Genomic DNA, 14839 nt, shown 5'->3' with positions numbered 1-14839 from the left:
GTACTCTTTCCTCTTCCTTGTTTACTAGATCTTTCAGCTTCTCCTTTTCTTTCTCGGCTTTACCGAGTCCTTCTTCCATCTGCTTCTTGTAGTTAGCTACTTCCTTATACCTGTCACATAAAAACACGAATCTTTCTCCTTGATCATTTCGAAAACTTGTGTATGATAGAAGGCAACCTGTAGATAAGACGTTATCTTTCCAATGATATATGTGCCACTTTTCGGGGACACTATCAGTGTACTCTAGAAACTTACGCCAGTCGTTCCTATTATACTACTCCTGACACTTTCTCCAGCAAGTAAAGACGCACAGAGAGAAAAGAAGCAAGAATACAAGACACAGATAGGATTTTCATGTTAAGGTGAGGAAGGATTGGAAGGTTTACGAGACAGGGTTCTATTCTTTATGCTACTCGTATGTCTGAGTGAACATCTAAATTATTACATGTGTCAATTTCGAATGCCTCAGTAGGGAGGAGTAGGGAGAAGTCTTAGCGGATCGCAGTGAGGGTGATGCTCTGCCGTTGACCTGTACGCATGCACGGTACGCGTTGGCATAGTGGTTAAGGTGCATGGTAAGCACCACATATCGTCTTGAATCTCTGCCATTTGTCGAGTGGTTTAATGCCTCGAGTACGGTGACGCGTTTTCATATTCATCCTGCTTACTATTTAGTGATTTTATACAGCTTCAGATACTCATGTGGGGATTAAAATAGTGAAGACTGTGGCCATTAATCTCCTGACCTCCACAGACCATTCCTAACGTCAATAAAATGATCTAGTAGCACACAAATCTCAAGGGAAAAATGTGTCCTTTAAAATATAGTATTGAAGGGGTTAAAGTTGTGAGGTAGCAAATGCATTCCAGAAGAAAGATGCTAGACATAAATTAGATAGGATAAACAGAGATAGTGAAATGATTAGGAAAGATTTTTAGGTGCAAATAGGAGGGAATAAGATTAGGATTCCAAATAAGGAGACAGCATCTAGGAAGGTAGCAGGACTTAAATGTTTTTATGTAAATGCCAGGAGTCTTAGGAACAAGAAGGACGAGTTATCTAGTTATATAGTTGAGGAGGACTTAGATGTGTGTCACAGAGGCATGGGTAAATGAGGAAAAGTTTTGGGAAAATAGGAAAGAATATGAAGTAGATGGATACATTATGTATTTACACCAGAGAATTGGTAGGATAGGTGGAGGAGTAGTTATTTATGTAAAAAATCCTTCATTTCCAGTCAGGTTAATGGTATTAAGGTAGATAACAGAGTAGAGTCCTTATGGCTGGATGTTAGAGTAAACAAAAGTAAGGTTATTAGAGTAGGAGCTTTTATAGACCACCTAACCAGTCAGCAGATGTAGACAACCTTATGGTAGATGAGATAAATAGGGGTGTACTAGTCAGACAATTATCTTAGGGATTTTAATCTTAAGTCAGTAAACTGGGAGAGGATGGTAGGAGATGCTAGTGAAAATAAGTTTATGGAAAGTTTTCAGGATAACTATTTAGTGCAGATGGTAGATAAACCTACTAGGGGGAGGAAGGTTTTAGACATAGTACTAACAAATATTGAGCATTGTTTAAAGGAAGTTGAGGTAGGAGAGACTTTAGCAAACAGTGACCATCATATAATTAGATTTATCATTAATTCCAGTAGGGATAATATAGTGAATAAGACTAGAGTCCCAAACTATCAGAAAGGCAATTATGGTAGGTTACGTCAGTTATTAGGAGAGGTAAACTGGGAAGATAGTTTTGGAAATAAAACTGCACAGGAGATGTGGGATATTTTTAAGGTTGTAGTAAAGGGTATAGTGATGCAGTGTATCCCTTACAAAGATATAAGGCAGAGAAACAGGAAGCCATTATGGTGGACTCATGAGATAGGTAGCCAGATCAGAGAGAAGAAGAGGGCATACAGAGAGTTGCAGAAAAGTGGGAAGATGTAGATTTGATTAGGTACAGACAGGTCAGAGATGATTTGAGTAAGGTTATAAAAAAGTAAAAGGCAGGCAGAGATAAAACTAGCTAGAGCTGGGAGTAAAGATCCCAAAAATTATATAGTTATTACAAGGTCAGTGATAAAAGAAATAAGGATAGGATTGGACCACTCAGAAAAGATGGTGTAGTAGTGGATCAAAATGAAGACATAGTAGAATTATTGAATGAACAATTTTCTTCAGTATTTACTAGGAAAGAATAGGAAATCCTGTTACAAACAGTGCGACGAGTAGTTTAAGAGCTTTAGAAAATATTGATATAAAACCGGGAATTATTAGGAAATTTATTCTTGAACTAGACGATAGGAAAGCTAGTGGTCCTGATGAGCTACATGCCAGAGTACTTAGGGAGGGTGTAGACAGTATTTCTGAAGCACTTAAGTTAATCTTTGAAAGATCACTTAGGTTTGCTGAGATACCTCAGGACTGGAAGTTAGCTAATGTTACTCCAATATTTAAAAAGGTAGGAAGGATGATGCGAATAATTATAGACCGATCAGTTTAACTAGTATAGTATGTAAGATACTAGAGAAAATCATTAAGGGTAGTATTTGGGAGCATTTAAATGAGAATAGATTAATTAGAGATACCCAACATGGCTTTAGATCAGGGAGGTCCTGTCTTACAAATTTGCTCGATATCTTAGAATATATTACCAAGGAGTTAGATGATGGAAATAGCATAGATGTTATATATCTAGATTTTAGCAAGGCGTTTGATAAGGTACCGCATAGGAGGCTAGTGTACAAATTGAGACTACATGGGATAGGGGGTAGGTTAGTTGATTGGATTAGTGAATGGCTTTCTGATAGGAAACAGAGAGTAGTATTAAATGGGGCAATGTCTGAGTGGAAGGAAGTGGTTAGTGGGGTACCCCAAGGATCAGTGCTAGGACCTCTTCTTTTCTTGGTGTACATTAACGATTTAGATATAGGAATTAGTAGCAAAGTATCAAAGTTTGCAGATGATACTAAGATAGCATGTGCAGTACAGGGTGAAAAGGACAATTACAGAATACAACGAGACCTGGACAGGCTGATAGCATGGGCAGACAGGTGGCAGATGGAGTTTAATTCTAAAAGTGTCAGGTTATGCATTTAGGTAAAGACAACACAAACTTTAACTATGAGATGGAGGGATGTTGGCTAGAGGCAGTAGAGGAAGGAAAGGATTTAGGAGTAGTGATAGACAGGACTATGAAATTTTCAAAGCAATGTTTAGAAGCAAGAAATAGGGCAAATAGGATCCTGGGTTTTATAAATAGAAATGTTAGTTATAAAAGTAAGGAAGTGGTGCGTAGCTTATATAATTCCTATGTTAGGCCCCATTTAGAGTATTGCATACAGGCCTGGTCACCCCACTATAGGCAGGATATCAACATGTTAGAAGCAGTTCAGAGAAGAGCAACTAGGATGATACCAGCATTAAAGCGCCTGGAGTATAGAGATAGATTAAAGGAATTAAACATGTTTTCATTTGAGAGGAGATGTATAAGAGGGATATGATAGAGTTATTTAAAATGTTCTCAGATACAAACTACATAGATGTGAGATCTTTCTTTACCTTAGAGGAGGGAAATAGGACTAGAAATCATGGCAGGAAGATTAGAAAGCAAGGCTGCAGGTTAGATATAAGAAAATATTTCTTTAGTCATAGGGTGGTAGACTTCTGGAATGCATTGCCAGAGACGGTTGTAAATAGCACTAGTTTGACAATGTTTAAAAACAGATTAGATAAGCACTTAAATTTATTTGATTTATAATTATGTATAGCACTGCATGATAGTTTTTATAAGAAATTTACTATAATTAAACAAGACATGATCCCCATGTATGGGGACCACAAATTGTAGAGGATTTCGCTGCAGAACTTAGCCCTGTTAATGGGCCAAATATTTAGAATTAGTATATAATGTATTGTGTACTTGTAAGTGTATCTTTAAGTACTGATGACGAGGTCGCTGTGCGACTGATACAGGATAACCTAGATGGGCCCTGGTGGCCCTTTGTTATCCTATTATTTATGTTATGTTATGTTATGTTAAGTTACCAGGTTCTAGGTTCTAGATGGATGCGCTTGGGTGGTGATTTCTACATTAGTAACTGGAGAAACATTCTTGAAAACCCCGCTATTCATCTCTGTGGCCTTGAAAAATTATCCTGGTGAGAGAGCAAAGCGTTTCTGAATACAGGCCAAGACATGGCCATTACAGGTCTACGGGTAGGTCACCAGACTGGAATTATCAGGGGCAAATGTCGAGAGTATTTTGATGTCCGCTGCATTTCTTCCTTACTTGTATCAAAAACTGTTACCTTAGAGAGAGAGAGAGAGAGAGAGAGAGAGAGAGAGAGAGAGAGAGAGAGAGAGAGAGAGAATGTGTGTTTGGGAGAAATACATGTGTGGTGTGTGTGTGTGTGTGTGTGTGTTTGTTCATGTGTGTGTAGAAGTGTATAATTTCATTAGCAATGCACCTGCGGTTGGAATTAATAACACAGTCAGTCTCACGTAAGCAAGTTGTCATTTGCTTGGATACAACCGAGCCATCAACAAGGACACATTCCGAGCAGCGAGGTGAGCAACAAATCAATCAATAACAGTAGAGTCCTTGATCAGTAAATAGATAGAGAGGTAGATAGATTTCATTGGTCATAAGATAATCTCAAATATAAAGTACGGACCACGATAGTAGGCTACACATCACTTCAATATCTTCTTTTTTTAAACATGTGCCCAACTCGTCCATATTTCTGGCCTCAAACACGAGGATACACTGAAAATCGATAAGAAATCATAAGACTAATTATATATCTATTATGGAAAATTCAAACACTAACTTATACGACAATGATGGAAGAAATGGTCTAAAAACTCATTAAAACACTGAAATTGTTTAAGAAAGAAGCTCTTAACCCCTTCAGTACTATGACGTGTTTCCATATTCATTCTGCTCATTATTTGGTGATTTTATACAGCTTCAGAAACTCATGTGGGGGGTTAGAATAGTGAAGACTGTGGCCATTAATCTTCTGACCTTCATAGAGCCTTCCTAATGTCAATAAAATGGTAGTTACTCAAATCTCAAGGTGAATATGTGTCCCAGTATTGAAGGGGTTAATACTACCCATTCTGCAATTTAGATTCGTTACCTCCCTGTTTTTCGTTGTTTTCGCAGTTGAGTGTGTTAAGGCTTCATCACGTCATCAGTACAAGGCGGCCTCTCTCGCCGTATCGCTTGAAAACTGAGTTGCTTTATGTCACCAGATTGGCCAGAGTGGTTAGCTCGATTCTATATAACAGATATTATTGTGTATGGATTTCTAGTCTCTCAGTAACACTTCAAGTAACAGTTGTAAAGCCTCATTGGTCTGACGTCTGCTTCTATCCACGACTTTGTTTATTTATTTATTCATCTCCATCACCTATCCTCTCTTCCATTGCTCCTTTCCTCTCCCCCCCTTATACCTCTTCCTTCCTCCTTTCCGGCCTTCCCTTTGAGTACACACAACTAAGTCAGCGGAAATGGACAGTTAGGAGCGGAAGTGACAGGTCGTGTTTGGCGCGAGATGAAAAAAAAAAAAAAAAAAAAAACTTTTGTCCCATTCCACCTCTCACACACACACACACACACACACACACACACACACACACTAAAAAAAAAGGAAGAAACTGGTTTTCAAACAGAGTGGTTGATGAGTGGAGCGGTCTCATTGGTCATGTAGTCAGAGCTGAGTCAATAGGGAGCTTTAAAAGAAGGTTAGATAAGTTCATGGATGGAGAAGATAGATGGAATTAAGTAGCTTAAGCACACTGGGACTGCCTCATATAGGCCTGGCGGCCTCTTGCAGCTTCTCTCTTATCTTATGTTCTAATGTAATAATCAGGAACCGTTACCATGTCAGTGTTATCTCCACCATGTTGTGAGCGATAAATCAGTAGGCTATAGTGAATTAATCTTCAGCACCCCCTACCCATCCCTCATGTACAGTATATTCTATGTATTTACTGTAATGCAGTACCAATAGACCGTATATTATTATTATTATTATTATTATTATTATTATTATTATTATTATTATCATCATTATTATTATCATTATTATTATCATCACTACTATCATTAATGATAAGGTTATTAAAACATCACAATTTACAACACACCATCTCACACAACATAAGAGGCGCAGTGCACTACATACAAGGCCGGAGGCACGAAGCTATGAAAGCACCAAGGACGTGTTTGCACTGGGAGCGTGATATACTCACAAGGGAAAGGTGTGTTTAGACTTAAAATCATGGAGTGCACTGTAAGCAGGAAATGAAAGCGTGGCTGCGAGCATTCAGTCAGTCCTGTTACTCTTGTTCGGAAGTGAATAGCGCGCTGTCAGAGAGAGAGAGAAGACGCGAGACATAAAAACCTACCACGATGCCCTGAGCCTGGCACCATATTCTGAAACTCTTGACCGCCGAACCTCCATGACATTCAAAAAGCTCTTACTGAACTTTCACGGTCTATGAAGGATGATATTTGGTTCTAGTGACAGATTGCTACAAAGAATATTTGGTTCTAGTGACAGATTAACGTGTGACCTCAGAAAAGAGTAGTGGTGAGATAGCAGAGCGTTTCAGAATACAAGCCTGAGACGTGTGTGTTGGCGCGGTAGCAGGCAATGCGTGGACGAAAGGAAACGAAATGAGTTCCTAAATCTGTCTCACCGTTGCGGCAGGGATGGTGTCTCAGTGGCGGAAGATGGCACCTGTTGCCTCTAGGATGCTGGACTATACAGTAAGAAATCCTCTAAAATACAGTACGTACGTCCCTTACTCAGACCAGAGTGCGGAAGGCGTGGCCAGCATGCGGGGGGTGATTATCATAAGTAAAAGGTTCTGCATGCTGCTGATGCTGATGCTGGCGGTGGGCAGCATCCTCACCTTCCACTACTCCTACAACAAGTACCTCGCCAACCTGCAGGACGCCACCATTCGTCTCGTGCAGCAGGGACCCAAGCTGCACCAAGGTGACAAAGTTATTTTTTTCTTTTATGGAATAGGGTAAGCTGGCCAAGGGCAACAAAAATATATTAAAAAAAAAAAAAGCCGACTGGATTGCCAGTTCTCTAAAACATTTCGAGAGTTGGACATAAAAGTCTTGTAATCTGGTAGAAGTTCGGGTGTGTGTGTGTGTGTGTGTGTGTGTGTGTGTGTGTGTGTGTGTGTGTGTGTGTGTGTTTATTGAGTATCAAAGCAGCAGCAGCATTATTATTATTCCCATCCATATTTAATTCTCGTTACTAATGCAATATTTCACTGGTATTGTCACTTCCAATCCTTCCATTGAAAAGAAAAGAAAACGTATAATTCACATGATTCCTAAATGTTCCCTCATCCCAAAGACTTAGAATTATTTGAGGACACTAAATATGTATATCTGACCTTAGCTCTTCTACTCAACCATTAACGAGGACAACAAAGTAGGTTCCTTTTATTTCTTATGATCATGTTTACAGTTACTGAGCATTTTTCTGCAGACGGTGGCACGCAGAGTTCGTCTTGGTGGCGGGATGTTGTGTGCAAACAAGAACAGAATAAGACGGACGAAGGAGAGAAAACCCGGCCCTTAAAGAGGTTATTTAAGTGAGTCGCTTGAACACACACACACACACACACACACACACACACACACACACACACACACACACACACACACACACACACACACACACACACACACACACACACACACTCACTCACTCACTCACTCACTCACTCACTCACTCACTCACTTACACACTCACACTCACTTACACACACACACACACACACACTCACACACTCTCTCTCTCTCTCTCTCTCTCTCTCTCTCTCTCTCTCTCTCTCTCTCTCATATAGATAAAAATAAGAGAAATCTCTTGCTCCAAAGCTCACAACATCCGGTACACGTTTCCATTTCAATTTTCAAGAGAGTTGGTTACGGCGCATTATTTCTATGCCCTCTTGTCGTGCAGGGATGTAATGCCTGAGGAGAACCGCAACGTTTTCCTGATGGATACAGCATGCAACCCAACCCCGAAGTTCCGAGTTTGGTGCTCCGTGGAAAGGCGAGTAAAGAATAAAAAAAACTAAACACCAGACTGCATTCTCAAACATTAGGCGTCTTGTCTCCTTCCTTTTTTTTTTTTTTTTTATGTAGGGAGGAGGGCCAGCCAAGAGCAAAAAAAAGAAAGTTAAAAAAAGGCCCACTTGAGTGCTGGCTCTCTAAAAAGTGCAAAAAGTGCCAAAACCGTCAGCCAGAATTAGGGGAGCAAATGCCTCGATACCTCCCTCTTAAAAGAAGACAAGTTGTAGGAATTCGGAAATACAGATGCAGGGAGGGAGTTCCAGAGTTTACCAGTGAAAGGGATGAATAATTGAGAGTACTGGTTAACTCTTGCATTTGAGAGTTGGACAAAATAGGGATGAGAGGAAGAAGAAAGCTTTGTGCAGCGAGGCCGCAGGAGAAGGCGAGGCATGCAGTTAGCAAGATCAATAGAACAGTTACCATGAAAATAACGATAAAAGATAGAAAGGGATGCAACATTTCGGCGGTGAGAAAGAGACTGAAGACAGTTAGTCAGAGGAGGGGAGTTGATGAGACGAAGAGCTTTCGATTCCACCCTATCAAGCAAAGCTGTGTGACTGGAACCCCCCCAAACATGCGAAGAGTACTCCATACAGGGACGGATAAGGCCCTTATACAGAGTAAGCAGTTGGAGGGGCGAGAAAAACTGGCGGAGACGCCTCAGAACACCTAACTTCATAGAAGCTGTTTTAGCAAGAGATGAGATGTGAAGTTTCCAGTTAAGATAATGAGCAAAGGCCAGACCGAGGATATTCATTGTGGAAGAGGAAGACTAGCCAAATCGCTAACGAATTAAGCAGCTTGTCCAAAGCGAATAAAATCAGCGCCATGTAAACAAGCCTTACTGTTGACAAAATTCATGAGGGTTACAGAAATTATCATAAAGGTTTTCAGAATCATAATTATCGATACAAGTCTGCGGGATGTTTTTGCTATGTTTCATTAAGTATACGGGAAGAGTTTGCAGTATTTCGATAATTCTGCGGACTCGTGTTTAGCAAATTCATTTAGTCCATGGTAGTCACTTGTCACATTTCAGCAAATATATTAGGAAGTTTTACTGCGCTTCGTTAGTGTGTTTGGCCTGTTTAAATAGCTCTGCGGGGGAAAGTTTGCTATTATTCAGTGAAATATATGCGAGTTCTTTGCATGATTTTATTTAATTCACTGTATTTGGCTTGTTTGATTCAAGTGGTAGTCAATGAGGAATGTTTGGTGAGTTTTGTAATCATCAGGATATGGATTTTGTATCTTCTAGTTAGAATGGCAATACATTTACAGTTTTTATCATTATTATTATTATTATTATTATTATTATTATATATTATTATTGTTATCATCATCATTTTTGTTATTATCACTATCATTGTCATTTTTACTGTCAATACCATCCTTAACATCCATCCCGCTCTCACCTTTGGACCTTTCATAACCTCCAACTTGCGCACTTTTCTCCCCGCTGCTCTCCGCTATCAGCTGGGCGCAGCAGAATCCAGAGCGCCACGTGTGGTTCCTCCTCACCTCGGGGAGGCTGGAGGGCAACGCGGGGCTCATCTCCACGTTGCTTCACCAGTACACCAACCTGCAGGTGGTGACCGCTGACCTGGATGACATGTTCCGCAACACACCCCTCCTCTCCCTCTTTAACGGACGCAAGTGGACCGAGAGTGAGTGAATGAAGCGTTGTTTTCGTTGTTGGCGGTGTTGGTGCTGGTGTCGTTGTTGTTTATATATATATATATATATATATATATATATATATATATATATATATATATATATATATATATATATATATATATATACCACCACGACCTGCACACAAATGCTAACAGCGCAAGAGACAGTAATAGATGTTACCCTTGCAGCCTGGCCCGTGGAGCTGTTGAGCGACATGTTGCGGGTGCTTGTGCTGTGGTGGTGGGGCGGTGTGTACAGCGACACGGACGTAATCAGTGTGCAGTCCCTCACCCTGCCTGACAACTCCCTGGGCTTCGAGCATTCCAAACAGTTAGGCAGTGCATTCTACAGCTTCCAAGCCCGTCACCCTGTCCTCCTCTCTTTGATGAAAGACATGCATCGCAACTTTAAGGTGTTCTTTGTTGCGACTCAAAGTTTTTCTTCCCTTTCACTGCAGTGGCTTCTTCCAGTAGCGGTGTACAGGTCTGGTGCAAATGCTCGAGTATTTCATTGACTGAAGTGTGCCTGTCTTATTCATGTATCTATTTATTTCTATTTATTTATTCACTTTTTTATGGGGCGGGGTTGGGGGGGCCTTCAGCCAAATTATCCAGAACTAGTCTAATGGGGAGATAAGTGTCATAGTTCTTTGTCTGCCTCATGTTATTCCAGTTTCTGTGCGAAAGTTTTCCTCCATTGCCTCAGTATTGAACCCATCCTTTGCTGGCCTCATTCATCTCTGATATTCTACTTTTTATCTTTTCTCATTCATCCTCTTCCTTGCTGTTCTCAGTCATTACCCACACAGTTCTGTATTAGGGACATCAAATCTTTACAGTTTTCAATCTTACCAAATTCTTCACCACATGATTTTCATATTAAATCCGTTTTTTACAGAATTTTACTCATTCAATTTAATTTTGCTCTCTTCAGTCAGTGGCGAAACGCTTCTTCATATGTTTATTGAATTGTCACTGTTCCCAATTTTTCCACTAGCCATAACGCGTCACTAAATCATCAGTTTCCAATCATTACTGAATCACTTACCGCAATATTTCCCTCCGTATAGCCTCACCACTGGGGAAGCATCGGGCCGCTCGCCATAACACGCGTCATGCAAAATATATGCAAATCAAGGATGATGAAACTGGTCCGTAAAGCGCCAGTGACCTGCCGAGGCAACGTCACACTCTTCCCTCAGAGCACCTTCTATCCCGTGCGCTACAATGAATTTGAGTACTACTTCCTTCCTGGCTTCGGCAACAAGTTCAATGAGGTGAGTGAGAAGGGCCTTGGTTAATTTGTGAAGGTGATTGGTTTGCTTGAGTTGTTATGTTTTGAATATAATTGTATCAAGGTACTATAGGGAGTCATACTTGGAGACCGCCGTGGTACAGTACAATGGAACCACGCGCGCTTTGGTGTCCGAGGGGTCTCCAAGGACACGGGTTGGAATCCTAGCCACAGTCTTACTCGGGGTAACGGTTCCCTAGCGGGTGGGCTTTCAGATAGGTACCTAAAAAGTACCTCCTTTAGCCTATCAATTCCCATGAAAACCCCACATGGTATGAAAAAAAAAATATATATATACATATAAAAAAAAAAACTTGTACTCCCTCCCTCTCCCTTCACCAGACATTCAGTAGGGCCTTCGCTTTGCACTTCTGGAACAAGATGAGCAAGAACCATCAGGTGGAGGTGAACAGGAACAGCGTATACGAAGTGGTGGCCAAGCGGTTCTGTCCCATCACTTACAGAGTCGCCACTGCGGAGTCTGACATCTTCTAAACACATATGACTGACTTCAGCACTATCTCATCATTTATATCACCGTTGGATGGGTTTCCATGCACCTATCGTGTTTGTTTACATTCCTTTCCTTAGGCATGAACTTGGCAAGAATTGTGAACAAGGTGAAGTTAAAAGTAAGGAAACGCAGCGTTGATATAGAAAACGAAGTCAAGAGAAATGAAAGATGGGGTTGAAGAAGAACAGTGGTTGAAAAGCTCAAAAACTCTTACCTTCCCCTATAACCGGGCCTAACTCACGGACTTGTGCAGTGGCTTTCACTTGATGTGGAAGGAAAAGAAAAATTCATATCAACTGAAGAGCAACATAACGATTACTGCATGTGAGAGTGTCCCTTAGCCATCATTTGTTAACGTTTTTGTGTTTTAGCTCAAGTAGTGTTCAATAAAAGGAAATATAACGAAGTGAAAGCCGACCAAGAGGAACAGCAGGGAGTGTCCATATAAAGGCTACGCTCCTCACCAACCAATGAACTGACAGAATTTCGAACAGAATATACAATTGAGGTTTCCGATAGCTAGTTTATGATTTCGGTAATAATAGTTTTGTACTGTACCATCGATAGAAAATAACACAAAAACCTGATTCATCGTTCCTGTGGTTGTTAGGAATTTAATTAACCTCTTCAGTACCATGACGCGCTTCCATATTCATTCTGCTCACTATTTGATTTTATACAGCTTCAGAAACTCATGTGGGGGATTAAAATACTGAAGACTGTGGCCAATAATCCTCTGACCTCCATAGACCCTTCCTAATGTCAATAAAATGATCTTATTGTAAACAAATCTCAAGATAAAAATGTGCTCCAGTATTGAGGAAAGTCTTATTCGATGTGTAAAAGGTTGGTGGCGATTCCTTTTTTTTTTTTTTTTTTTGCCAGGAGGACGCAACTGCAGGTGTGGAGAAGCTCGGTGACTTTTTTTTATATGTAGGAGAGAGGGCCAGCCAAGGGGGAAAAAAAAAAAGCCCCACTTGGGTGCTGGCTCTGTAGAAGATAGAAAATAGACAAGCGTTATCCAAAATTAGGGAATAAATGTTTCGATACCTGATTAGAACCGTATTCTGAAACACTCCTGCGCCGCACCTTTACCACATTCAAAAGACTCCAGTTGAAATTAAACGGGGTCTAAGGAGGATTTTTTTTTTTTTTTTTTTTAGTTCTAGTGATAAATTAATAAGATTTCTTCATTAATAACACAAGAAACACTCTTGAGAACACGGTTAATCACTTTTATGGCAGAGAGAGAGAGAGAGAGAGAGAGAGAGAGAAGCGTTTCAGAATACTGTGGCCTCAATCTCGTCTCGTAACGGAACAAATGACATGTTGATGGTATGAGGTGTCAGTGGTTTGTTATGACTCAGTGCCTTGTTATGTGATAGTAAGAGAATCTATGTATTTTGTTATAGCACGAATGTAAGATTTCTTTTTAGATCTAAAGTGTGTCTTTTATACTTAACCCCTTCAGTATCATGGCGTGTTTCAATAATCATTCTGCTCTCTATTGATTTTATACAGCTTCAGACACTTATGATGGTGATTAAAATAGTGAATGGTGTTTTTAATTCATATGGCCTGCTTTACACTTCTTTTTTTCTAGGAGTTAGTTTACGATCGTCCAGATGGGTGAGTGTCTCGCTTTTTTTTTTGCCACTCGCGGTTTGTCTACACTCTACAGCAATGCATGAATTCTATGTCAGTTTGCCGTTCTTTGTACGACTTCTTTGAGATTTACGCCAAAATCTTTGAATAGTAGAGTTAATTCATGTTTTTGTCCCTCCAAATCCGTCACCTATCTCTCCCCCCCCCCTCTCTCTCTCTAATTCCATACATGTTTCTATCTTTAATTCTCTTTATTTCTCTCTTTTCCCTGTCCATCACTTGTCCATTCACCCCAGACATCCTTCTCGCCGCTCCACCCAATCACGGCGCCGCCCCTTCATCTTTATTCATTATCAGGTTGGAGCTTTGAAAATTCTCTCTCTCTCTCTCTCTCTCTCTCTCACCTCCATAAGTAGTGGTGTTGTAATGTTTGGGTAGGAGTTCGTCTGACACTGACCGGTCAGCGTCACCAGCCCGGCGTGGCGAAATCGGTAGTCTCCCCTCGCCGCGCCCTTGCGATTTAGTGCCTGACGGAGGAATGGAAGGTGGTTAGGGTTCGTGTGTGAGAGAGAGAGAGAGAGAGAGAGTAATGAAGATACGTACGCCGGAGCGTGTGTGTGTGTGCTCTGGCGTATCTCCTCAGTTAACGATATGGAAATTTTGATTTATCACTAGAAACCATAATAACACCCTTAAAAATCTTTCAAAACTTTAAATACGTTTATACAAATGTTTGAAAGCATTAAGATGCAATTAGACAGTCCCTAATAAATACCACACACACGGCTGCATTTCCATCGAGGGACAGACGAATCCAAGAGAAGAAATCAATTTAAAGGTATCAATCGGATCGAATCAACTTGTCTGTCGAGCAGGGAGAAACAACAACTTCAAATGGCACAACACTCAACCTAATGACATAACTATCCATACAATCCTTGAAACGGACGCACCATCCACTCCACTTCTTGCCTCACACCTCTGTTCTCGCTACCCTCCCCCTCCCGCCGCTCCACCTCCCTGCCATCCACTACGTAACTTCCTGTCACTCAAACTCCACCATCATTCCTCCCACTTCACATCAAACTACACTGCCTGTGTCTATTCAGTTTGTTGCATGACCGGAATGCAATCGTTACCTGAGCTTGTCAGTCATTACTGCTCAATTGCAGAATAATTTAATCGATAATTAGGCTGTTACCCATCAATGAAAGAGAAGGGGCCACTACACCGTGGTCATATGGCGCTGTGTAAACAAGCTCAAACCCACTACATTGTGATGGATGAAAAAAAAAGTAAATTTATAGTTTAATACAATATCCCCTATCTCTAACCTAATCTAACCTAACCTAACCCACAAACCCGAGTGTGATGGAGATCCGGAGCTCGTTCCGCAGCTCGCTGAACTGAGAAGACGACAGCCACAGCACATTCGCAGACCTATTGCAACGTTATTATTCATTTGCGGCAGGTAGTGTACATATTGGAACTGTTGTAAATAGTAAGGACAACAACCTAAGGGTGGCCAAAACCATCTATTCTATTCTAGAAACTGTAGTAGAATCGAGAAAAAAAAAAAATATATATATATATATATATATATATATATATATATATATATATATATATAT

The 14839-nt window shown here is 40.5% G+C and overlaps 2 protein-coding genes across 2 annotated transcripts in view; one reads left to right on the top strand and one right to left on the bottom strand.

Moving 5' to 3' along the window:
• LOC123503074 overlaps positions 1 to 13735 on the bottom strand; it is a 38986-nt gene extending 25251 nt beyond the window's left edge. The window contains exon 1 of the transcript XR_006674312.1: positions 13613 to 13735. The gene's annotated coding sequence lies outside the window, so the exon portion shown is untranslated. The remainder of the gene's footprint in view (positions 1 to 13612) is intronic.
• On the top strand, positions 4512 to 13162 carry LOC123503072 (lactosylceramide 4-alpha-galactosyltransferase-like). The gene is made up of 8 exons (XM_045252476.1): positions 4512 to 4572; positions 6828 to 7016; positions 7527 to 7632; positions 8004 to 8096; positions 9593 to 9783; positions 9985 to 10208; positions 10866 to 11072; positions 11432 to 13162. The coding sequence occupies exons 2-8, from the start codon at positions 6854 to 6856 to the stop codon at positions 11582 to 11584; spliced, it is 1137 nt and encodes a 378-aa protein (XP_045108411.1). The 5' UTR covers positions 4512 to 4572; positions 6828 to 6853; the 3' UTR covers positions 11585 to 13162.
• Positions 13736 to 14839: the final 1104 nt, after the last annotated feature.

The sequence above is a fragment of the Portunus trituberculatus genome, chromosome 13 (genome assembly GCF_017591435.1).
Source record: "Portunus trituberculatus isolate SZX2019 chromosome 13, ASM1759143v1, whole genome shotgun sequence".
NCBI classification, from domain to species: domain Eukaryota; kingdom Metazoa; phylum Arthropoda; class Malacostraca; order Decapoda; family Portunidae; genus Portunus; species Portunus trituberculatus.
Note: the sequence above shows the minus strand (reverse complement) of the source record. Positions and strands in the feature narration are given on the sequence as shown.